This window comes from Natator depressus, chromosome 7 (genome assembly GCF_965152275.1).
Source record: "Natator depressus isolate rNatDep1 chromosome 7, rNatDep2.hap1, whole genome shotgun sequence".
Lineage (NCBI taxonomy): Eukaryota > Metazoa > Chordata > Testudines > Cheloniidae > Natator > Natator depressus.
This window is the reverse complement of record NC_134240.1, coordinates 20,701,506-20,728,405: the sequence shown is the minus strand read 5'-3', so window position 1 is coordinate 20,728,405 and position 26,900 is coordinate 20,701,506. Positions and strand designations below refer to the sequence as shown.

Genomic DNA, 26,900 nt, shown 5'->3' with positions numbered 1-26,900 from the left:
TCTGCAAAACTAGCTGCTGTTTCAGACCGAAGTCTGTCTTAACCAATCACTGATTTTATCATGGGACAAAGAGTTACATGGAAGGACGCTGAGATCACTGCACATATTTTCAAATTGAACCCCAGGTAAGATTTGAAACCAAGGGGCCAAACTCTCTTCTAGCTCCTCTAAAGTAAATGGAGTGGTAGCCATTTACACCAGCAGAATTCAGCCCATAGTCTCTAGAACTGGAAGGCTCAGAATGTCTATGGCAAAGTTATGCCCAAACCACAGACCAGATGAAACCCCTCCTAAAACTTTACAAGAAATGCTAAGATTCAGATTCAGATTTATTTGTAAAATAGGTCTGAAGGAGGACAGATCCAAACCTCCTTGAACTTTGGAGAAGGTCAGACATAGATCTGAACTTGCTGGTTTAGCCTCATCACGAGTGTATTGGTGCTATATAACTATTCTCAAGTATTAATTTATTATATCATGTATCCATTATGTCATTTAACACAAACATCACCGGCCAAATCCTGAGCTCCTTACTCAGTCTTTACACAGGCACAATCCAAGGTGCAATGGGCCTAGAAATATTATTTTGTTATGCATTACAAATCAGTGTTTGAAGTATTTGGTCAGACTCAAAGCTGTTAAAATAGGCAAATGCTTAAGATCCCAGTTCAGCAAAGTACTTAAGCACGTGATCAATTTAGAACGAATACATTTTGAGGATTATAAAAATAAAAGAACTACTAGTCAATGTCCCCTGCATATAAAGGATTATTCCTGGCAGTGTATTTTCTAGTGTACTGTCCAATTTCTTTCCATTTTTGGATGTAGGAATATAGGCAATATTCTAAGATTGTCTTTTTTAAACAGTGCACTGAGAGTTGTACTATTGCATGCAATAAATCACATTGCAAGTAAATCTTCTACCAGACTCTTGTTTTATAGGCTGTCTCTGATAAATTATGCTTGTTAAGCAGCGGCCTCCATTACTCAAATCTAGAGATTAATTTAATCTTCTTCCTTCTTCCTCAATGATTTATCTGTTCTATCAGATCTCGTTCAGGGAGTGCATGTGGATTGTTCCTCCTACTGTTTTTTGTACCACGTTCTCTGGAGAGAACCCGTTTTCAGATCTAATGCAAGGAAGGAAACTGTCTTCACCAAATTCTTTTGAGAAATAAAACAAAAACAGACCACACCAGAATTGGCAAGCAATCACCTCAGTTGGTCTGAGACACATCAAGTAATTATGAATAGGCAAAGTCTTCCTAAAACGCAACAAATTTTGTCCTTTATAATTTTGCTGTATGTGATTATGCCACTGTGGGGAGTTGTCTACAGAAATTGAACCCAGGACCTCTGGATCTAAAAAGCCTGAGCTACTCCTGCTTGATCTAAATTACCACCTCTAGTAGCCCAAGCATGAGAATAAACCCATATTGGTCTAGGTACTAATGGAGGACAAACACTCTGTGTTAGTATGTGTTACACTCTCCCTCAGGCCAAGGAAACTCAACCCAAGCTCATAGGCCATTGCAGTTCAAATAAATAAACTGATTTGTGTTTGCACATAACTAGCACTTAGTACTAAACTCTAGACTGAGGGACATGTGGCATGTACCCAGGAATAAAAGTGGCCACAGGTGCCTAATGTAAAGGTATCTTGAGGTTGCTCCTTTTCCCACTGACAATATTGGAAAAACTCTCATTGATACAAATTGGAGATAAACAGGCCTTTTATGCATTGGGAATTCAGTGGGGGTTGAGGGTGCTCTGGACCTCCCAGGATACGGTCCCAAAGCCCTACATTTATTGGGTCTCTTTTTTAGGGTCTGACCCCAAAGCCCATTGAAGTTGACTAAAGTTGATAGAAAGACTCCCGCTGACTTCAATGGGGTTTGGATCAGGCCCACAAATTGTACATATCAGAGAATAGTTAGCAGAGTTAGTTACTCTGCCTATTTCATGGTACAGCTTGCATATTCCTGGGACACCAAGCATTTTTTATGTTTTGAAGACGAAAAGCAATATTTCAAGTCAAAACAGAAGGCAGATTTTGCTTACTCCATTGGAAACATCCCAGCTGAGCATCATCTTAGCTTGTTTCTCAGCCTCTGCTGATCCATCCAGAACAAGGCCAAATCCTCCATTTATCACTTCGCCCCTTTAAAATACAAGTATTTACATTTAAAAAAAGTTTTTTTTTTAAAATGATACAAACCAATCCTATAAGGTATCCCTCCAATCAGATGCACCGGGGGAAAGAGAAAATCTAAATTAGGCCTGGATAGTATTGCTGAAATTGGATACAGGACGCCATCAGTGAGTCTTTGTACTTAAAAGATGGAAAGCTAGCAGTACAAGAAACCAAAGTCCTAGTGTAGAAAAGGGTAGGAAGCCCATTCTGTACTTTCCCACACTATCAGCCAGCAAACCCATTCCTGACCCAAGTGGCAGTGCCAGAAGCTAAGCCTGCTGTAAGTCTCCTGAGAACAGTATGTTCCACATAGCACTTGCTTTATTTAAAAAAAAAACAAAAAACCAAATACAGAAATGCCAGCATTCCTGATGATTAAAGAGCTAAAGTCACAGGGCTTCTTAAAGGTTAAGCCTTTCACGTTTGCTACATTCAGGTCTAGCATTCAGATAGTATGGTGATGGGGGTTATGTTGGTATCTAGATGAGGGATCTCAAACACGTGGCCTACGGGGTTATTTCCTGCAGCCCTCCAGACTCCCCTCCCCCCAGCACGCCACATCCCCGCTCCTCTGCCTACCTGCAGGCGCTTCCCACCACCAAACAGCTGTTTGGCGGCACTTAGCACTTTCCAGGAGGGAGGGGGGAGGAGGTGGAGAAGAGATGGGGTGGGGCGGGGCCTCTTGGAAGGGGTGGAGTGGGGGCGGGGCTAGGGGCAGCACGGGCGGGGGCGGGGGTCAGTGATGCGGCCCTCGGGCCAATGTACTTGCCCTCATGTGGCCCTCATGGTGATTCAAGTTTGAGATCCCTGATCTAGACAGACAGACCAACCGACCTATTCATACTCCCATAATCAGAGTGTCACAGCTAAATACAAGGTGGAACGGTTTGTTTAGCATAAGGCGTTAAAATATATTTCAAGGGTCCATTCAAGGTGAAGTGGCCTGTGAACACCTCTCCAGTCATATGGAGGAAAGGACTGAATAAAGGCACTGGATTTATGGCCTCCTACAATAATCGATAACTAAGGCAGCAAGTTTGTCATGGAGGTCATGAAAGTCACAGATTCCGGGACTTTCCAGGATCTCTATGACTTCTGCACTGGTCGGTGCAGCTGGCCAGGGGGCCACCTGAGCAGCTCGGGCAACTCCTGGGCCAGCTGCACCAGCCGCTGCTGGGGCAGTCTCAGGCCAGCCCCACCCCCAGCAGCAGCAGGAGTTTGGGTGCATGTGGGAGTGGGAGTGGGCTCAGGGTTGAGGTGTGGGAGGGGGTGAGGGCTCTGGTCAGTGCTTACCTTGGGGGACTCCCCAGAAGCGGCAACATGTCCCTCCCTCAGCTCCTAGCTCTGTGCGCTGCCTCCACCCTCAGGCACCATCCCCACAGCTCCCATTGGCCATGGTTCCCAGCCAGTGGGAGCCGCGGAGCTGGCGCTTGGGGCAGGGGCAGGGGCAGGGGCAGGGTACGGAGCTAAGAGAGGGACACGTCGACGCTTCTGGGGAGCTACAAGGAGCTGGGGAGGGAGCCTGCCAGCCCCACCCCACCCCCTCTGAGCAACCGCAGCACCCCCGGACCGCCCACCCCAAGCACCCACAGCACCCCCTGGGCCGCCCGCCCCATAAGCATCCGTGGCACCCCTGGGCTGCCCCCTCCCCAAGATTTAGTCAGGGGTATACAGTACAAGTCATGGACAGGTTATGGGCCGTGAATTTTTGTTTACTGCCCATGACCTGTTCATGGCTTTTACTAAAAATACCCATGACTAAAACGTAGCCTTATGTATAACCCCACAGCTGCTTCCTTCACTCTCCCCCTTTTCTCTCTGTTCTTTTCCTCCCTATGACTGGAGGGGTGTTAACAGGCCACTTCACCTTGAATGGTCCCTTGAAATGTGTGTTAACTACTTATGCTAAATGACAGGTTTCAGAGCAGCAGCCGTGTTAGTCTGTATTCGCAAAAAGAAAAGGAGTACTAGTGGCACCTTAGAGACTAACCAATTTATTTGAGCATAAGCTTTCTTGAGCTACAGCTCACTTCATCTTCCACCTTGCATTTAGCTGTGACACTCTGAGAACATTTCCCAGACCAGAAGAAGAGCTCTGTGTAAGCTTGAAAGCTTCTCTCTCACCAACAGAAGTTGGTCCAATAAAAGACATTACCTCACCCACCTTGTCTTTGGTCCACTGAGTGTGACTGATAACCTAGCCAGAATTCCAAATTCTGCTCTCAAGTACACCCATGTAAACCTAGTGTAACTCCTGTTAATTTCTATGCAGTTACTCCAGTATAAATGAGATCAGGACCTGGTTTATTATCTCAGATCATCCCACTACTAATATAGAACAGTAAGAAAATTAGATCTCTAGTTTTTTTGTTTTGTTTTGTTTTGTAAAATAGTCTCTTTGGCAAAACACTTGCAGAAATGTTTTTTAATGGCAAAAGATCTCCTCTGAGCCCAACATCTCAAAGACGATTCTTTGAAGCGTGGAGGTTAAGCGCTAGATTCCTGATCTCAATAATACTCAAGTAAATCCAAAGCAACTTCACTGATTTCAATGGAATTACACCAATGTACATCCAGAATAGCCAGTTAGAATCTGGCCTACCATCTAAAAAGACACCCATAAATTAAACCCCAAACAAGTCATGTTTGTTAGGATGGCTTTGCCAACAAAACCTCTCACTTTTAAAGGAGAGTACTCTGCCTTCATTAGCATTGGGTAATATTTTCAAGTAATTAAAGAAACATGTGGCATTTTGACCTAAGCTACCTCCTATAATTTCCAGATGCCTCCTCGTAAGGTGATCAAAGAAAACCAGGCCCCTCTCACAATCAAGATGTCACACTGTCAACTGTGTAGTTCAATGTTTAAATTACCTCTGCTTTTTTGTCACTACAGTTACACAGACCTCATGCTAATATATATTCCAGTGCAAATGAACAGGCCTCGAGAAATCAATGACATTCAGTTGCTATAATTATGGCCAAGCCTGAGTTATTCTGTACCCACATCAACAGTGCATGTGATGCAGATCCAGCTAAATAAATACAAATCCTGTTTTTTGCTTGTGTTACAAGGTTATAACTTAGTGAATCAAAATGGAAGAAAAACATTTCTTGAGCCGTATAAGGAAGAAGCATCAGATTTGTCAACAATGCTGGTGAAAACAAAACATCTACTGCGAAGGCTGGCTGCCAAATAAACTGTGATCCTCTTTTCTGAATTCTCTAAACAGCAACATTCCAATGTCAAGTTGATTTCTTCCTAACATACGTATATACATACACTCCTTTATCAGTTATCAGGGAAATGAAAGAGGAAAAATAAATCACACAGATGAAAAGCCTACATCGACTGAGATCAAGGAGATGAGGTGGCTAATTTTCACCATGCACAAGGAGATTTGTGTATTGCAGGGCCAGCTGACTTCTCATGTCCCCAGCAGTCTTTACAATGCAACACAGGTTCTCAGTTGCTGAAGTGCAACATTGCTGGATGAAAACGGAGGACCAAAGAGCATCTGGCTCTGTAGGGCAAGGAAATCAAATATATTTGTAATGGCTGGGGACTGTATCTTTTTTTAGGAAAAACTTCCTATTATCCCTCCCTTTCTCCCAAGAAGCAAATGCAAGGAGGATGCAGCTTCAACTAGACTGGGTGGTATACAGGTAAACAGAACAGAACCACTGCAGTGCTAAGGCTTTTAGAAAGCTCTCCGACTGCAGCATCTAATAACATGATATTGTTACGACATCTCAGCATAGTGGCTTATTAAGGCTTGTGCAAGGACAGGCCCAATTTTCAATTCCAACGTTCTTTGTGGAAGCCAAACCCTTTCATCACAGAGGGCCAAGTCTACCCCCATGAGTAAAGTGAGCAACAATGAGCCCGTCAGGTACTGTACCAAATACCCAACCCCAAATCATCCATGGCAGTTGGTAGGCTGGGTTACCAGTACCTGCCTTTCCATGAATATTTGGATTCCAGTAAACTTCCATTTGCTAATTTTCTGATTAATTTTGCAAGCACCCCCTTTGTATTACATTCTGACACACATTCTACTCACTGGTGTAAATCCACTTAAGTCAGTGGAGTTACTCCAGATTTACATTAGTGTAACTGAGATCCCAATCTGGCCCATGCGCTCTTCAAGCAAAAGTAGTAGGACTAGATTCCCAAAATGGGGTCCACCATGGGTTATACAGGGGTTTGTCCCTTGAGCCAGGGCCAGAACTGTGTTCTGGCACTTTTGCTGCATGGAGGATGGCCATTTTGTTCTCAAAATGGCATCCTCCAAACAGCGTGAGAGGTCGCACTGGTGGAGGTATTCCCAGCCTGGCAGGGGCATTCCAATAGTACCATTCAGGACCACACGCTCCCTGTGAGGGTTTTTTAGAAGTACTTTTTTTGCCACAGATGTCAAGACTCATGTCACTTCTACAAGACAGGAAAGTAATACCCCCATTTAGGAGAAACAGAAATACAGATAAAATGAAGTGTAAAGGCCAACATGAAACTGACGTATAAAAAACGAAAGGGGTCCAGGGCGTTTAGGCAGGTGCCAAAGGGGTCATTTGCAGAAAAAAAAATTGGGAACTACTGGACTAGATAGTCTTTTCTATCACTTGAAGTTTGAACAGTCACAATCAATGCATAGAATAAACAATTCCTAAAGACAAATACATTTAAATAACAAATACATTCATGGACATAGTGATCTTTCGGCAGATTTTCCAGCAGCTGTCTAAAAAGGCTAAATTCAGCACAGAAATGACTCATTATGAATTATTCACTCAGGATCTAGTTGTTTTCCATCTCTACAGCCTACAGTTGAGATCATCAGAGCAGTTTTGAGGATTTAGAGACATATCCTCCATTATAATTAACGGACATTATGGACGAAATCCTGGCCCCACTGAAGTCAATGGCAAAACTCTAATTGACTTCAACAGGGCCACGATTTCACCCTGTGTGTCTGACTTTCTCAAGACTATGGCCCCGATTCTGATCTCACCCAGGTGTAAGTCAGTAATAACTCCATTGAAATCACTAGAGTTAGAATAATGCAGACAGAATGATCTGACCAACCAGAATGGGAGATTGTTTTAGCTCTAATTAATAAGGCCACATAATAGTCAGTGCCTCTATGGATAACATCTGTTGCAAGCTCTTTAATTCTGGTTCTCTGTACAGTTGTTCTGTAACATGTTGGAAGGAGAGTGGGTTCTTTACAGCATTTAACAGCAAAAGCTGTGCCCCTCTCAGCAACATGCTGTTCCACTGGACAATAGCCTAGAGACAATGCAACCAGCCGAAGCACCAGTAACTTCATGCCCCTCACACTACATTTTTAGCTGTAGTTTCCAGACTTGCTAGCATACGTTAGACTTGCAGTCTTGGTGACCAGCATTCCCCATGCCAATAGACTTTCCTGCTCTTAAAGTCATGGGCCTGGCTGAGATTTCATCGAAACTAGCAGCCTACTGCAGTGGCCTCGGGGGGAAAGGGACATCTAGTGAAATGTCAGACACTGTCCTACAGAGCTTGGGAAAAATAAATGACAGCAAAGCAGTATTATCATTTTTCTTTCACAGATTTGAAATCCTTGATCAGACACCCCTAGGCTACAGGCAACCACCTTAAACTTGCGAACTAGAGGGTCAATCAGAAAACGCTGTCACATTTAACGTCCTACAGCTCCTCACCTGACTCACCCAAGCAATACCATGGGACTGCTTGGGTGGGTAAGGCAAGCCAAACTTAATGGTATGAGTAATGATGTAATTTTGTTTTATTAATAATCAGTAATAAACCCAGTAGATTTATGTAACAACTGTATACCCAGAATACTCAAGTGCACAAGTTTTGCAGTAAGTCGTTTGCAGATGGGCCCAGTTGGCCCTAAATACCGCCCTCTAGCTGTGTTTGCTGGAAGCTCATGCCACGAACATGGAGATTCATGGAAAGAGGACAGTTTTTTTGCTATATTTTGAAGAAAACTATTCTTAAACACTTTTAAAAACTAAATTTTCTGCTTCTTATAAATGAGCCATAGGATGCCTAAAGAAACAGCCAAGGCTTAAATTCTGCTTGAAGCTACACCAGTGTGAACCTGACATTGCAGTTGATGGAGTGATTCCAGATTTACATTGGTGTAACTGAAAACAATGCAGCCCTCAACAATAATAGAAAAGCTGTAACAAATTGCTATATCATACCGTAACAATCTGTCTCTCTACTGCAACATTTACAGAGCACCCATCATCACAGTACATAGAGTCCCATCCACCAAAGCACTTAAGCACGTGCTTAACTTTAAGCGCTTGAGTAGGCCCACTGAAGTCATTGGGATTTCTCACATGTTAAAGTGCTTTGCTGGATCAAGGTCTAGGTTAAAGAGCCATGATTTAGTTTAGTATATTTTTTTCTGGCATTGTTTAACATGAGAAGGCACAAAGCTCTAACAACACACTCACGTGTGCACAGGTAGGGGGAAGTACTTTTTTCCAGATTGTAAGTGGTGATCATCCTATGCCCTGAAACAGGAAGCCTGATCGTCATTCGTTTGTTCTTCCAACTTCTCTGTCTTTTATTAATGGAAATCTGCTAGAAATGAGTCATCTGAACCATCCTTGAGTAGTCTGAACAATCATACAAAACAAAGCAAAAACGCACTCTCTTAATATTTTATTAGCCATGCTTCCACCTAGCTAGGCATTTCTATCCATGGTGCTTAGATTACATGATGAAAGTCATCTTAGGCAGCTACTATATTCTGATCTGAGATAAGTGCCAGTCCAGAGTAAGTTGTTAGTGGAGTTACTGTGGATTTACACTGGTGTAACCAAGATCAGAATGTGACCTCTGAGAATTCTCTTGAAAATATACATCCCCATCTCTCTCTATGGCAATCATCTTGTTCTGCTTCTCACTTTAGAAATCCCTGCAGGTTCAGCGTGTAATGCGACAAGGGGGCTGTTGTTCAAACCAGTCCTTGCATTGCTGCTGCCTTTTATCCTGCCAGGCCTGAGCAAGGGAAGAGGAGCGAAGAACTGAATGAAGAAGGACGGAAAAAAGTTTGCTGGCACCTGAGCTGTTTTGTATCAATAACCCTTTGTTGCACTTTAGCACATGGGCATGTTATATTGGGGTCCTAAGGTCACAGATTTAAATGCAGCTTAAGGGGAAACCTAAACACAATCCATCCACTAACACTCTGGCTCTTCATGTGTGAAGACAATGTTGGAAGTGGGGTCTGTTCAAAAAGACTAAGCCAGTCTGTCCTTGTTTGGCAAATTAAGTTTCCCAAATAGTGCTATGGCCAATGTCTAAAACACTTTTTCTTGACATATGGACATTAATTAAAAAAGCATCATATAACACCACTCTTCAACCTATAATATACACTTTGAGCTTCCCTTCCCTAAACCTCCATTTTTCCCATGAACATGGCCTTTTGCTGCCGCAGTAGCAAATGTTGACTCTTCTCTCTCTTTCTCACACATGCGTGCACGCGCGCACACACACACACGTCAACTGGATGGAACTGCTCTTCCCTTCAAACAAAATCAAGTTCTCCTTACCAGCCAACTCCACCACCATTGTGTAAGGCAACCCAAGTGGCTCCTCTAACTGCATCTCCTACAAAATTCTGTACCGCCATATCTAGGAAGAAAGGAAATGAGTTATTGCAGCACCAGAATGCTTCATTTATTTCATGTAATGCTTGTTGTTACTTCATTGCTTTTTCTCACTCTTGGGGGGGGCAAAGGGAAGAGACTATTTTTTCCATCCTCTTTCTTTCCACACAGGAGGAAACACATGTCGGTATCACAGAATGCTCTGTTCACTCAGGATTGTAGTGCTCTTTATACACTGATAACGTGGAGATCTAAAATGAGAGGTCTATGCAAGAGGAACTGTAGAAAACTAGAAAATAAGTAAATAAGGATATGTCGGCATTTCAATCGCTACAGCAGCACAGCCAACGGGAGGGGTTCTCCTGTTGGCATAGGTAATCCACCTCCCCAAGAGGCAGTAGCTAGGTTGACGGTATAATTCTTCTGTTGACCTAGAGCTGTCTATACTGGAGATTAGGTCTGCTTAACTATGTTGCTTAGGGGTGTGGATTTTTCACACCCCTCAGAGACATAGCTAGGCTGATGTAAGTTTCCAGTTCTAAAACTTCACTGGAATAGATAAGACTTTGCAGAGATGTGGCACTTTTCATGGTAGAAACATTATTTAATTATAACCCTCAGTTATAAGTCAGAATTGGGTGCGTATTGTCATTTCCATTCACAAACAGAGAAACTGAGGCATGGAAGTTAAGGCCCCAATTTTAAAAAAAAGTGTAATAATTCTGGATGCCTCAGTTATGGGGTCTCACCTGGGCACCTTTCAGCATGGGCATCCAAAATTAGTCGATGCTTTTGGAACCCTAGACACAAAGTGGAAGAGCCAAGGACAAGAAATCAGGAGTTGCCGATTACCAAGCCCGTGCTCAGACCACAGCTCCCTGTTATGCGCAGAGAACAAGCTAAAAGGCCTGTGCATCAATGAAGACTGACATTTTCCATGGGACTTGAGTAGTGTGAAGGCTTTGCCCCGCACCTCTGTACAAGAGTGAGTTTAACCCTTAATGATTCGAAGTTGCAGAAGTTACCTAGAATATTTCTTTCTTTAAAAATCACACTTAAAAAAGCAAAAAAATAAATTAGAGGCCAGATTTTCAGGGCACAGCTTCCTCTGAAGTGCACATAAACACACTATATACACTAGCCCATGCAATAGCGGGCACTAACACTTGCAAATCCAATTCTAAAATTTCAGCTTTGCATGTACATTTTAGTACATCAAAGTACACACAGAAGTGTGCATATGTGGAAGAAATTGCGCACACCAGAAGATGACGGGCTAGATCCCAGTGAAAACAAGACCCTAGGATTTTTGATTCAGGAACAACAGAGCAAGTGCTTTGATTTTATGAGTTCAAAATCAACCCAAAGAAACAAACACACACACCCCTAGAATCACATTTGCAATGGTGTATGTACTACATATTCAGTGTAAGAACTAGCTAATGTATCCACTGATCCATATTTAAACCCTGTCCAAAAGCTTTCATTACGGCATCATCTTGTCTGGCATAATGTCACTTTAATAACCCAGTTAACATAATTATTACTTTGTCAGATGGCACTGGGGACAAGAGGGATAAGAGTGTACACTCAACATGTAAAAACTTCCATTCCCTCCTCAGGCAAACAGCTGAGCAGAGTCAAGATTAGGAGAGAAGCATGGCAAGCAGATTAATGATGCAATAATTTGCAAGCCCTCTGCTTTGGAAAAGGTCACTAATTGAGTGAACGACAGCACGAAAAGACACTTTCTTCAACAGAATCTGCCTGGGCTGAGGTGACCCTGATTGTCAGGCTGCAGTGCTTAATGCAAAACCAAAACAGATCGGCCAAAGTTACAGAAAATCCCTATGTTCAGTAATGAGAGGACTTCAGATGGGCCAGTTCAGATAAACTACCAGATATTGCAGTGTTGAGGGGGAAAAAAAGAGAAATGAAGAGACCTAAAATGTTCCCCCACTCTCTCTGAGAGCTCGTCCTTAGGAGCTTGGAGAGCTAGGGACTGATCTACAGATCACTGAAAACTATAGAAAGATTCCCATTGATTCCAATGGGCTTTGGAGGAGATCTTTCAAGAGAACAATTTTATTAAACACTGATAAGCAAATTTCACTCTTAAAAAAATGAGTCTCCATTACAAACTGGAATCCTCAGCTAGCCGACAAATTAGTCAAATTTTTCAACTCTGGAAACCTGCTAAGAATACTTGTCCTTATAGCTTTGTAGCACCTTGCATCCAAGGACCTCCAAGCACTTCACCATCAGCAATTCATGACACCTTGCAACACCCCGAGGCACACAAATTATTATTATTATTATTCCCATTTTATGGTTGGAAAATTGAGGCAGAGAGATTTACGCCAACATTTTTGAAAGTGTGCACTGATTTGAGTGCCTCCATTTTTGGATGCCAAATCTGAAATACTTTGGGCTTGTTTTTCAGAAGTGCTGAGCACCTTCATTTTCCCCTGGTGCTCAGCACTCTACAAATCAGGTTCTAGGGCTCCCAAAATTACAGGCCCCTTTTGAAAAAGGAACCTGAATGACTTAGCCAAGGTCATTCTGCAGCTTGGTGGTAAAGCTTGGAATCTAATCCAGAACTCCTGATTCTCACTGCTGTGTATCAACCATCGGCCCATTTTCCCCGATGACAAGGGCTGTCTCATAGAATCTGAACTGTATTTTCTCGTTAATGCACAGAGTAAAATGAACAGGGTTGTGTCAGCATCAATTCTGTACAAAACATTTTTGTACACACAGGGTCTGATTCTGATCTTGCTTATACTGTACCAGGTTAATACTGCTGTAACTCCATGGAGAGTTCCTTTGATTTACACAGGTGCAAGATCAAAATCAGGTATAATGTTCCACCAGCTGGGGCAGATTCTACTCTTTAATTACACCAGTGTAAATCTAGAATAATGCCAGTGACTTTTGTAGCATTAGTCTAGATCTGCATTGGTGTTACCAAGGGCCCTTCTACTTTAACTAGTTCCATGCTAATTTCTGAAACATAACTATATCCCATAAAGCCGCCATGTCAAGACAACAGGAAATCCGATTAATTGGGATGAAAGGGTTAAACAAAACCCATTTAAATTGTTCTATAAAAACTAATTTCTTGTTTTAAGCCATTTCTTTTGTTTGCCTAGACAGACATGTCTCAGCTGCTCTGCTGACCTGCACAAAAGGCTGATCCATCATAAATGTCTGAGGTCTCTCTGTAAGGACTGTCGGTGCCACTCACATCATGGTGATCTCGACTCAGGACAACCGGTGCCTGCAAGAAACCAAGGATAAGGAAGTGGAATCCTACAGACTGTCAACTCTGTCATTCACAGACTGTTTTTTGCAGATTTCACTCTCCACCTTATTGATTTACCATCTCATTTCATATCTCATCTAAAAAGAACTCGTCACTCCCTACCCTAATCCTCTTAATTTCCTTCTCCCTCTGTCACTAATTTTTTATTATAACTGGTAAATAAATGCTGACTTTTTGTGTGTGAAATCTGGTGGAGAAAATCACCATCATTTCACACCCATAGATGAAGGGACCTTTTTTTTGTTTGAGAGCTCTGCGTAAAAATTATATTTTCACAGTAAAAAAAAAAGCAAAATGTGGCAAGTAATTGATCTGAATTGACTGCTATCTGAAATTTTAAAGACTTTGTGGTATTGGCTAATCCTCATGCAAAATAGAACAACAAAAAACAGGGCAAAGTCATATTTCTTCATGAATTTGCAACATTTTTGAAAATGTGAAATTAAGTATAATATCTGAGGCTATGAGAGATTACATAGATACTTTTAAAAAGCTCCACATTTCATTTTATAATTTAATTCTAACTTTATCATTTAGTACAATTATATTTGTAACTCTACAGCATTTAAGGAAACTGTTTGTTTTTATGAAAGATGCTATCCAAAATGAGAGACCAGTCCCGTGAACCTTACTCACAGAGAATTCTTTATTCATAGAATATTATTGACTGCAGTGGTACTGCCTGTGTGATCAAAGCTTTGTGAGATCAGGCCTTTAGTTTATCTTGTATTGTTTTCATTGATTCTTAACCACAAATCGCAACACATATGTGTAACTTAAACATCACCATAGATTGTGAGCTCTTTGGGGTGTTTGTACAGCACCTCGCACAATAGGGTCTGAGTCCATGTAGGGGTTCCTAAGTGCTACTGCAATATAAATAATAGAGCTGGGTAGAAACTGGAATTCCCATTCCATAGTAAATTCCAAAACAATTAAAGTTGTTGAGAAGTAGAACAAGAAATGAAATTTTGAAATTTCTCTTAGAACAAGAATTCCAAAATTTCATTGAGAAAAAATGAGATTTCATTCTGACCTTTTGGAAATGTTTCTGAGGCTTCCTGAGCTGCCCACAGCCCTGGCAGCCCACCAGATGGGGAGCCCAGCAGCTCAGAGGACTTGAAAACCCTGGGCACCCCGGCTCTGCCTGACAAGCTGCCTTGGACCCAGTAGCATGGAGGCCCCGGGAGCCTGGGCTGCTGAGGAGCAGGGAGCCTGGGCAGGCTGGCAGGAAACCAGACAGGATTCTGCTGGAAATCTGCCTGGTTTCCAACGGAAATTTGTCGAAATAGACACATTCCCCTGGAACGTTTCAATGTTGTCAAATGGGCATTTTCCAGTGGAAACTGTTCCACCAGAAAATTTCCAATCAGTGCTAATAAATAATAAACTAAAAATAAGGGAACACTGAAAACTAACAGCTTCCTACAGCTCAGATAAATCTTTCTTGGCCGGCGGATATCTAGCCCATTTGATTGGGCCTGATTCTCCTCTCACTTATGCCAGTTTTACACCACAGTAACTCCATGGACTTGGCACGATCTGGAGTCAGTTTGCTCACTCTGCTCTGTTCTGCCAGTGAATTATGAAGTAACTTCAAGGGCATCTCTATGGCCAGCTCATGAGAATGGCTGAGAAGGGGAATGGAGATTCTGAAAAGATGAAAAAGATACAGAACAAAATCCAAAAGGCATGGAAGCCTGCCCTTGACATTCATAGCTCCGAGGGCTTGGTTTGTCTGGCCAAGTTTAGTTTTTAAGACTAGCTTGCAATGACATTCATTTTGAATCCTGACAAGATGAACGGTATTTGAAATATGTTAAACATTTTCTGAGTAACAAAAACCAGATATTGCTCCAATGACATTCATTGTAAGCATTACATGAATTTGCTTCTTTAAAAATGATGATAATTGAGCTCTGACACTGGAAAGACAGACGCGTGATTTAACATCTTCGGGCCTGACTCCAAGTGCACTTAAACAAGTGTGAATCTGGAGCAACTCCAATGGAGTTACACTGTTATAAAACCTGTCTGAGAGGAGAATTGGGCCCTTAGATTTTGTGAGCAACAAAAATAGTAAAGATGGGTTTGAATCTCTGGATCTGACCGGCTGTCTGATTTGGGGGGTTGGAGATCAGACTGGGCTCAGAACCCTCTCTAAAACAAACACACATGCTGATTATGTTATTCTGTTGAACAGAAAAACATGCATGCCAGGCCCCATCATACTAAAATACAGGGAGCAAAATGCCACCACAGCATGCATCACTTAAACACCTTTCATGAGAATAAAAGCAAGAATTCAATTTTGTTCACCAGAGGTTTGTATACCACATAGTTTTGCTGTAGTGTAAAAGCCTTTATTATGCATGTACCAACCGAACCCAACCATGAGCTCCAGATTCTTTGCAATAATAAGTGTGTATTATCTACAGCAGTGCCTAGGATCTAGGTCCCACAGTGCTACGTTGCTGTACAATCATATACAAAGCCCCAGAGACCTAAGAAAATCCCAATATGTACAAATTCCTGCACACGTACTACATTCCAACAGGGTAGATTCTGCCTCCATTACTCACACTGACTAGTATCTTACTCCTGCAGTAAGGTACCAGCCAGCGTGCACAAAGCTGGTAGTATCAAACACTGTGTTAGTTTCTCTTAATTTTTCACTAGCATATGAAGTGTGAGTGAATGTTGACTGTATGATGCCCATACACAATACCAGGCAGATTTCTGACCTGGGGATTAAATGTGGTATCTATGAAGACATTCTCTCGGTCAGACTCTCCTCTCATTGAATATGTTCCAGTGTAACAGGGAGGAGAATTTGGTTCTACACTTTCTAATATACCTTTTTATTACCATTGGTTGAACCATTCAACTTCTCCCATCCCACCCTGATCTCAGATACTAAACACAATTACCACGCTGCATTGAGTGGGAAAAGCCATACCTTAATCCTTTTCTCAGCAATGGCTCGATTAATAGCCACCGCAATAGACACACGACCCTTCCGATCAGAGTACAAGATTCTAGCTTGGGAGCCAACTACCTGGAAAATGAAAATGCTAGAGTGATAACGTTCTCTCTGCAACTGGCTTATCTCCAGGCCCCAGCGGTAGACTCTGCCCCCTCCGCTGGAAAAAGCATGGAGTATTAATTTGAAAATAAATCAGCTTCCAGAAATAAGAAATTAACCCCCTCCCACCCCATTGAACTGAGTTTTATCTACACTCGCACAATGAGACTTATTTTTCTAATTAGCTGCTACAGTCCAGTAAATCCCACTTTTTAAATCAACCTCATTGTCAGGCCCACAATCCCCTATCAACAATCCCCTTATCAACAGCTGAGAAGCAGAGATTGGAACCAGTGGTGGTGGCAGTGGGCTGGAAGGGCGGAGAAATCTGGAGACAAAGAACATCGAACATCTGTCTCACATAGCTATGCTCCCATCCATCCCTTACTTTGTGGTCTTTAGTCTGACTTCCAGCTGGGGGATGGCATGCTTGAATCCTGAAGTGCCCACTGTTAACTGGCTGTGGTGCTTAACTGTGCTTTAAAAAGAGAGAGTCCATCTAATACACAATGCCATAGGAGGAAATAGCTCTTTCCCCCCTTCTCCTGTAAAAAGCATTACAGGACTAGAACAGCAGTCCTGAAGGGGAGAACCCAGGACAGGACAGCTCCTTCAAGGTCAGATTTCAGCAGTGGAGCTCAGGGGAAGCTAGTTATGAATAAAGTGTATTGTGAGCCTATGTTGCCTTGTTGAAAAATAGAGGTGGACTCGAGCCACAAAAGTTGGCTCTAGACCCAGTTTTCGAATATCTCCAAGTTGAGAGGGTTAGGTGTTAGTTTGGTTCATTATGAAGATGGGGCCATTCACAACGTTTGGATCTGGAGCTAGGATCAGATTTCAAACACCCCTGGGTGGAAAGGGCAGTGTTTGGAGTCAGAGTTTTCACGAGGGCGCTCTTTCCTGCTTTTTGGTATGGCCGCATGCGAGAAAGAGGCTGTGCATTTACCAAGCTGTGCCTCCCGGCTTGCCGAATCCAGTGGATATTGTCATGGTATTGCTGCTTCACAGATGCACTGACTGCAAGAGAAACCAAGAAACCAAAAGGTTTAGAAAAATAAAGGCAACATGCTCTAAATACTACGGAATTCTTAAAACATCTCCAGGGTTCAAACCATACCCTCAACATAGGCGCAACAGAGGAATATAGGAACGGCCATACTGCATCAGACCAGCAGCCCATCTAGTGGCCAGCTCCAGTTACTTTAGAAGAAGGTACAAGAAATCCTGCAGCAGGCAAGTACAGGATGATTGAAGCGCTCTTCCAAATCCATAACGGATTGATTTAACCCAGACACAAGAAGATTCCAATACTTTTGTTCACATTAACTATAACAGCTCTGGATATTCTTGTTGTGCCTATAAATGTCCCATCTCTCTTTGAATCTTGCTAAATTATTGGCCTGAGCAACATCCAGTGGCAGTTAGTTCCAAAGTCTAATTCCACACTGGGTGAAAAAGTATTTCCTTCTAGCAATTGGAACTTCCAGCAATGGAACTTCAAAGGGAGTTGCTTATGTGCATCTGACAGCATAATCTGGTACAACAGTTGTAATCACTGGGCCAAATTCTCTCATTTACAGCTACGTAACTCCATTTAAGTCACTGGGTCAAACTGAGCAGCAACAGAAATGGAAGGGTGAGTTACATGTGGAGTGTAAGGTCATAAAATGAGTGTAAGTGGCAAAGAAGTGTAGCATGCATCAGTCTGGCATGGTGGGGGTGTTATAATACAAATCTAACATGTTGATGAGACTGAAGGTAACTGTAGCAGGTAAGTGACTAACAAGATAGAGGGAAGGTGTAAAATAAAGTAAGGGCTGCTTTATTTTGCACCTTCCTTTTAGGTGTTTTTGCTGTTCTACCTTTCCTTCTGCTCCTTGGTGAGTACAGTACAATAATTTGCACACTCACTGAATGCCAAGTCAGTACATGTTACACTATACAGCTCACACCCATTTCCTCACCAACTTACAATGGGCATGTAACTTATACCAATATTTCCCTCAACACTGAATTTGGCCCAGAGACTCTCATGAGGTCTGAAACTGACTCCAGAGGGGGCTTCATGGGGGTAAGTGAGGAGTACTGAGACTATTGTCTTTTCACAAGGCGTACATTCAGGCAAATATGAACAGCCAAACTAGAAACTGAGGAAAGAGCCCGATATTGAAGATCAGGTTTAATATATTGCTGAAGAGAAATGTAAAATATGTTAATTTCTGCAAAGGAAAGATACATTACTGCAGGCCTGCACTAGCAGTGAGATAGACGCGAGATTGTTTTAATGATTCTGTAAGGAAGTTTCAGTGCTTTATGGGTTGGCTATGAGTGCCTCTAAATTATGCAGCAGGGATTAATATGTCAGCTCTTATAATCAGAAGGAGTAAAGGCTGAAACATCTGCTTGCACCATCCTTTCCTAGAAGACTTGCACTGAACTTTAAAACTGTTACGGAAACATCCTGTAGAATTTAATAGATATGACAACCTTAGGGTACTATTAAAGTTTTACAAGGGTTTATAAAAATTGTTCTACAGAATTTAATAGAGAATGAGATCCTTTCGATAGTTTTAAAACAATATCCTATAGAGTATAATTATCTATTCAGTCCAGGGGTTCACATAAACCTATAGAAAGGACCTCATTCTCTACTGAATTCTATAGGTCTTTTCCTTAAGAGGAGCTAGTTGAGAAAACTGCTGTCATTCAACTAAGACTATGGGGACATACGACGACTAAATAAATCTGACCCTTCTACAGAGCCCGACACATTATCAGGCTCTCTTTTCTAAACGTTGGTGTGTCCCGTGTTGAATTTCCTGTTAGTTCTGTGGGGGTGGGAGATAGCGTCCTTTCATTAAATCTGACCTGCTGGGATTGAAAGTATTGACGCTCCTTCTTGAGCTGCTGTGGCTCAACCTTGGACTAACTCCACGCCTCTCTCATTTGTTAAACTGTTGCCGTCTCGCTCAAGAATATGTTCCTAAATCAGACAGGCTACTGTGTTGCTTCTGGTATTTCACAGATACTGGTCTTTATTTAGGCTTTAAAGCATATTCTGATCTTACAAAAATAATCCTCATCAGCAAGGAAGTTGATTCTTTGTTTGTTTGTTTTAATTTATTTTTTGCTGTCCAACCCTGTCAAACTCTGACTAGGGTGGTGAGCAAATTCCTCATTTAAATTAGTTATTACTATCTCACTGCCATTTGGGCCTTGATCCAGAGAAGTCAAGTTTCCCAGCAAGTGTCACAAGTGTTTTACAGGTCAAGCGTGGAAATATACACAATAATATGCAAAGTCCCTAGAGGGTTTAAACCATTCTCCTCCCTTTTATTACCATTGGTTGAACTGTTCTACTTCTCCCATCCCACCCTGATCTCAGATACTAAACACAATTACCACGCTGCATGGAAATATACACAATAATGTACCATTCTCCTCCTCTGTTGTGGGTTCACAGATTTTAAACAGAATATGCATGTGTCACAAGTGTTTTACAGGTCAAGCGTGGAAATATACACAATAATACACAGTAACACGCATCACTAAAATTGGAGAGGAGTCCAGACTGAAAGTCCTGATCTGAATTTGAAATTCCCCAAAATTCAGGATGTTGGGCTCCCGTCTTTTGGTTCAACCTTTTACATTCTGTAAAATTCAAATTTGGGTTTAGCTTTTGAATACCACTGATGTTAGGGGATGGCCAGATGCAGGATTTTGGTTTAGGCCATGTATATATTTACAATGGCTAAACAGCAAATAGAATAGTCAAGACCATGGGAGGTCAAACTGGAATCCATGAAAGGCTGTGTTTATTAAGTGCGTTTTCCATCCAAGTTCAGTTTTAAATTCTCTCTGAATTCCTCTCTCCATTGTGCTGCCAAGCACAACAGAAAATCCAATAACAGAGTTGCCCCCAAGTCTGCTCCCATCTGCTGGGTTTTAAAGTACCATTTTTATATCAATGTAAAAATACAAATAGCATTCCAATACCTTTACTGTCTGTAAGAGGTGCTTTCTCATATCCTTTCCATGCATTTCTCTGTATATATATATATATATATATACACACACACACACACCACTCATACGCATGTACTTACACAATATTCAATTAATTTTGTATATACACAGTGTGAAACATTCAAATGTCATGTGTTGGCTCATTCTGGGATGGAAAAAATGACTGGAGAATGAATCACATGCCAGATAAGTTGTTGTGTATTTATGCTGCCCTGGTACACAATACAGCACCACAGTTGCCAACTTTCACGGAGGTCACTGGAAGTCCCAGATTCCATGATTTCCACGACCTCCGTGAAAAAATTGGGGCCTTATTCATCAGTGGTTAGGTTACTAGCCTGAGACGTGTGTTCAAGTCCCTGCTCTGCCACAGACTTACCTTGGACAAGTCACTTAGCCCTGGGCTACACTACGAGTTTAGGTCGAATTTAGCAGCGTTAGGTCGATTTAACCCTGCACCCTTCCACACGACCAAGCCTGTTTTGTCAACTTAAAGGGCTCTTAAAATCAATTTCTGTACTCCTCCCCTGTGAGGGGTTTAGCGCTAAAATCAACCTCGCTGAGTCAAATTTGGGGTAGTTTGGACGCAATTCGACAGTATTGGCTTCCGGGAGCTATCTCAGAGTGCTCCATTGTGACCGCTCTGGACAGCGCTCTCAACTCAGATGCACTGGCCAGGTAGACAGGAAAAGCCTCGAGAACTTTTGAATTTCATTTCCTGTTTGGCCAGGGTAGCAAGTTGATCAGCACAGGTGACCATGCAGATCTCATCAGCAGAGGTGACCATGGAGAATCGCAAAAGAGCTCCAGCGTGGGCCGAACGGGAGGTACTGGATCTGATCGCTGTATGGGGAGAAGAATCCATGCAGGCAGAACTCCGTTCCAAAAGACGAAATGCCAATATATGTGCCAAAATCTCCAAGGGCATGATGGACAGAGGTTACAACAGGGACACACAGCAGTGCTGCCTGAAAATTAAGGAGCTCAGGCAAGCCTATCAAAAAACAAAGGAGGCAAAGGGTCACTCCAGGTCAGAGCCCCATACATGCCACTTCTGTGATGAGCTGCATGCAATTCTAGGGGCGGGCCCTACCACTACCCCACCACTGTCCGTGGACACCTGCAAGGGGGGAGTCTCACGCAACAGGGATGAGGATTTTGTGGATGAGGAAGATGAGGAGAAGGAGGAGGAGGTTGAGGATAGCGCACAGCAGGCAAGCGAAGAATCCCTTATCCCCAGCAGCCAGGAACTGTTCATCACCCTGGAGCCAATACCCTCCCAATCCTCCCAAGGTGAGCTTCTGGACCACGAAGCTGGAGAAGGCACCTCTGGTGAGTGTACCTTTGTAAATATAATACAGGGTTTAAAAGCAAGTGTGTTTAATGATTAATTTGCCCTGAAGACTTGGGATGCATTCGCGGCCAGTACAGCTATTGGAAAAGTCTGTTAACGTGTCTGGGGATGGAGCGTAAATCCTCCAAGGACATCTCCATGAAGCTTTCCTGGAGCTAAAAGCCTTTGCAGAAGGTTTCTAGGGAGGGCAGCCTTATTCCGTCCTCCATGGTAGGACACTTTACCAGGCCAAGCCAGTAGCAAGTAGTCTGGAATCATTGCAGAACAAAGCATTGCAGTGAATGAGCCCAGCTTTGGTGGCATTCAAGCGACATCCTTTCTTTATCCCTTTGTGTTAGCCTCAGGAGAGTGATATAATTCATGGTCACCTGGTTGAAATACGGGAAATTTGCTTAAGCGGACATTCAGAGGTGCCCATTCCTGCTAGGCTGTTTGCCTTTGGCTGAAAAGAAATCATCCCCACTGTTAGCCATGTGGTGCGGGGAGGCCCGTTCATGCTGAGCTGTTCGTGTTTGGCTGACAGGGATCTTCCCTGATACTAGCCACGCGGGTGTGTGTGTGTGTGTGTGTGTGTGTGAAGCGTTCATCCCAGAGAATTGGGGTGGGGGTTGTGCTGAACATTCACCCTAAAACTGCAGCCCCTCCTTTTAAATGGCCAACCCAACGGGCTTTGCTTGGTATGGGAAAGGAGGATAATGCTGTTTGAAACCATTCCCACATGTTATGAAGGTTGAAGAAGCCGAAACCCTCTGCCTTACCATGGCTGCCTGCAAGCCAAATTCTGTTGCCCAGCTGAGCATGTGTGATATCTCACACCAAACCAGCAGGCACTCAATATAAGAGGCAAAATGCAACCTTGTACAAAAGCACATGTACTATGTAATGTGAATTGCTTGAATCAGTGTGAAATAGTCTTCCCTTTGTTCTCTAAAATGCATCTTTTTAAATACTACTCTCCCTTTTTTTCCTCCTGCAGCTTCAAATATTTCTACGCTCCCCCTATCATCTCCATCCCAGAGGCTAGCGCAGATTAGAAGGTGAAAAAACCGCACTCGTGATGACATGTTCTCAGAGCTCATGCAGTCCTCCAGCACTGAAAGAGCTCAGCAGAATGTGTGGAGGCAAACAATCGCAGGGTCCAGGAAAGCGTTAAATGAACGCGATGAGAGGAGGGAGGAGCATGCTGAGAGGAGGCAGGATGCAATGCTGAGGCTAATGGGAGAGCAAACTGACATGCTCAGGCATCTGGTGGGGCTGCATGAAAGGCAGCAGGAGCACAGACTGCCGCTGTAGCCCCTGTATAACTGCCTGCCCTCCTCCCCAAGTTCCATATCCTCCTCACCCAGATGCCCAAGAACGCAGGGGGGTGGAGGGAGGCTAAGGGCACCCAGCCACTCCACCCCAGAGGATTGCCCAAGCAACAGAAGGCTGGCATTCAATAAGTTTTTAACTATAGTGTGGCCTTGTCCTTCCCTCCTCCCCTCATCCACCACCCCATCCGGTGCTTCCCTCTTCACCCACCCCTCCCAGGCTACCTTGCGAGTTTTCCCCCTATTTGTGTGGTGAAAGAATGCATGATTTTGAAACAATAATGACTTTATTGCCTCTGAAAGTGGTGATTGAAGGTGGGAGGTTGGTTGGCTGGCTTACAGGGAAGCAGAGTCAATGAAGGGGGCGGGATTTCATCAAGGAGAAACAAAGAGAACTGTCACACTGTAACCTGGCCAGTCATGAAACCGGTTTTCAAAGCTTCTCTGATGCGCAGGGCACCCAGCTGTGCTCTTCTAATTGCCCTGGTGTCTGGCTGTGCGTAATCGGCCACCAGGCGATTTGCCTCAACCTCCCACCCAGCCATAAATGTCTGCCCCTTACTCTCACAGATATTGTGGAGCACACAGCAAGCAGCAATAACAATGGGAATATAGGTTTCGCTGAGGTCTAACCTAGTCAGTAAACTGCGCCAGCGAGCTTTTAAACGTCCAAATGCACATTCTACCACCATTCTGCACTTGCTCAGCCTATAGTTGAACTGCTCCTTACTACTGTCCAGGGTGCCTGCGTATGGCTTCATGAGCCATGGCATTAAGAGGTAGGCAGGGTCCCCAAGGATAAGTATAGACATTTCAACATCCCCAACAGTAATTTTCTGGTCTGGGAAGTAAGTTCCTTCCTGCAGCTGTTCAAACAGACCAGAGTTTCTTAAGATGTGAGCGTCATGCACCTTTCCCGGCCATCCCACACTGATGTTGGTGAAATGTCCCTTGTGATCCATCAGTGCTCGCAGCACCATTGAAAAGTACCCCTTGCATTTTATGTACTGGCTGCCAAGGTGGTCCAGTCCCAGGATAGGGATATGCGTTCTGTCTATCGCCCCACCACAGTTAGGGAATCCCATTGCAGCAAAGCCATCCACTATGACCTGCACATTTCCCAGAGTCACTACCCTTGATAGCAGCAGCTCAGTGATTGCGTTGGCTACTTGGATCACAGCAGCTCCGACAATAGATTTACCCACTCCAAATTGATTCCTGACTGACCGGTAGCTGTCTGGTGTTGCAAGCTTCCAGAGGGCTATTGTCACTCGCTTCTCAACTGTGAGGGCTGTTCTCATCTTGGTATTCTTGCACTTCAGGGCAGGGGAAAGCAAGTCAAAGTTCCATGAAAGTGCCCTTATGCATGCAAAAGCTTTGGAGCCACTGGGAATCATCCCAGACCTGCAACACTATGTGGTCCCACCAGTCTGTGCTTGTTTCCCGGGCCCAGAATCGGCGTTCCACAGCAGGAACCTGCCCCATTACCACCATGATGTCCAAATTGCCAGGGCCCGTGCTTTGAGAGAAGTCTGTGTCCATGTCCTCATCACTATCGTGATCGCGCTGTTGTCGCCTCCTCGCCAGCTTTTGCAGGTTCTGCACATGCTGCAGGATAATGCGCGAGGTGTTTGCAATGCTCACAACAGCAGCGGTGAGCTGAGTGGGCTCCATGCTTGCCGTGGTATGGCATCTGCAGGAGAGCAGGGTTGCAGCGGAAGCAGTGGATGACGACGGATGCCAGGAGAATAGATATTTATACAGAACAACGAGAGGACCTGCGAGGTGGATTCATGGCACCAGGAGAGCAGAGTTGCAGCGGAAGTGGTGGATGACGACGGTTAGCAGTCCTACTGCACCGTCTGCTGACAGCAGCACCCAGGACACAACAGCAGTGGTGACGGTGAGCTGAGCTGAGCGGGCTCAATGCTTGCTGTGGTATGGGGTCTGCACGGAAAAAAGGCGTGAAACGATTGTCTGCCGTTGCTTTCACAGAGGGAGGGGCGACTGACAACATGTACCCAAAACCACGCACAGCAATGTTTTTGGCCCATCAGGCATTGGGAGCTTAACCCAGAATTCCGATGGATGGCGGAGACTGCGGGAACTGTGGGATAGCTACCCATAGTGCACCACTCTGTAAGTCGATGCAAGCCATGGTAGTGAGGACGCACACTGCCGACTTAATGGCTTAGTGGGGACATATGCAATCGACTGTATAAAATCGATTTCTAAAAATTGACCTCTATAAAATCAACCTAATTTCGTAGTGTAGAAATTAGTCTCTCTGTACTTCAGTTCCTCATCTGTAAATAAGGAACAATAGTACTGCCCCATGTCTGGGGTGTTGTAAGGGTAAACACATTCATAGATTGTGACGTGCTCAGATACTACAGTGCGGAGGAACCAAATAAGTACCATAGATAGATAGACTGACTGTATAAAAGTGAGAGTAGAATCAGGCCCGATATTTTCAAAAATAGCTGCCAATTGTACAGGCATGTATGGGAGAATGATGGGAAAAAATTATTTGCCATCAAAACTGCAACCACAGATAAGGTAGTGAGGATTCAAAATGGGTGGAAGGGCAGGTGCAGATATTTGAGGCCACATTTAATTCTCAGCACAAAGTTGCACCCACAAAACTGGAGATCAGCTGGAGGCCCAGACAGAAATTAAACTACTGGCTTAAATGCATTTTTTGTTTTTCTGCAATAAACACATCCCAGTGAGGACTTATCCTGACCATTTTCTTTAGTGCATTTAATGCTCATGAAAGGTGCCAGGTGGACAGCTTTAGACAACAATGTTTTGAGCATTTATCCTAACAACAGGTATGGTATAGCTAGCAGATGTACAGGGCTCCCTAAAACTGTCCCACCTGGGGGCCTCACATACAACCTGGTGGAACCACCCAGGGGTAAAGGGGTACATCAGCATCCCTGGCCTCTATTTCAGTTCATAAAACCCCAAAGGTGCCCATCCCCTAAAGCTGTGGATGCCATGACACAAATGACATCACACAGTATCATTCAGGGTCCATGCAAGGAACTAACCCTTCAGCACAAAGCAATAGCACTCCCCTACTTCAGTCCAGTTCGCAAATGCCTCAAAGCCACTCCTGCAGGAGAACACAGGAGCCTTGCAGCAAGCCCAGAAGATTAACATATCTGGGGATAGGCAGACCAAGGAGGGAAGTGAATTCTAGAGTCGAAGGGCCCTCATAGTGAGTGCCCTGCCAGCAGCTCCCTCTCAGTTTAATTGAGGGAACTGCCTCCAGCTTGAGCACCTTTGATGACTTTAACTGCATCATCACATATGCTGGGTGAGAGGTGGTCTTTTAAGCGGACTGTTCTCAAGCTATTTCCGGCTTTAAGATCATCCTCCTGAATTCTACAGACAGCCAGTGCAGCTCCCAGAGCACCGGTGTCATGTACTCTTGACATGAAAGCCTACTTAATAAGCAGGCTACTTCATTCTACCCCAGCTTTAGCCTCCAGTTCTCAAGGCCTAGCCCCAGGTCGAGTGCATTACTGGGCTATTGGCTAGAGCGCTAGACACAGGAGACCTGCATCTTATTTCTGGCTCTGCCACTGGCCTGCTGGGTGACCATTAGCAAGCCACGTCACCGCATCGTGCTTCAGTCTCCCCATTTGTAAAATGGGGATAATACTACTGACCTCCTTTGTGAAGCATTTTGAGCTCTACTGATCAAAAACTCTAAATAAGAACTAGGTATTACTACTATTATTATTAGCTGAGTCTCAAGCTGACAAAGGCATGGATAGATGCAGCAAAATCCATACCATGTGCAGATGGGAAATAATGCTCTTAGTCACAGCTGCAGTTTACGCATCTAATAGCAGCCCTGGGCTCCATAAACCCCCTAAATAGTGCTTGTAAGTCATAAATATTGGCTGCACTCCTTGCTGACTTTAATACCTATGTGGAGCAGACAAGAGCTTGGT

At 43.7% G+C, this 26,900-nt stretch overlaps 1 protein-coding gene across 1 annotated transcript in view; it reads right to left on the bottom strand.

The window, feature by feature from the left end:
- The window catches only part of UROC1 (urocanate hydratase 1), a 66,286-nt gene that overhangs the window by 568 nt on the left and 38,818 nt on the right, over positions 1–26,900 (bottom strand). Inside the window, exons 15-19 of the mRNA XM_074957625.1 lie at positions 17,189–17,259; positions 16,117–16,215; positions 13,013–13,112; positions 9,776–9,857; positions 2,062–2,161 (exon numbers count right to left, since the gene is read on the bottom strand). Coding sequence (XP_074813726.1) covers positions 2,062–2,161; positions 9,776–9,857; positions 13,013–13,112; positions 16,117–16,215; positions 17,189–17,259 — 452 coding nt within the window. The remainder of the gene's footprint in view (positions 1–2,061; positions 2,162–9,775; positions 9,858–13,012; positions 13,113–16,116; positions 16,216–17,188; positions 17,260–26,900) is intronic.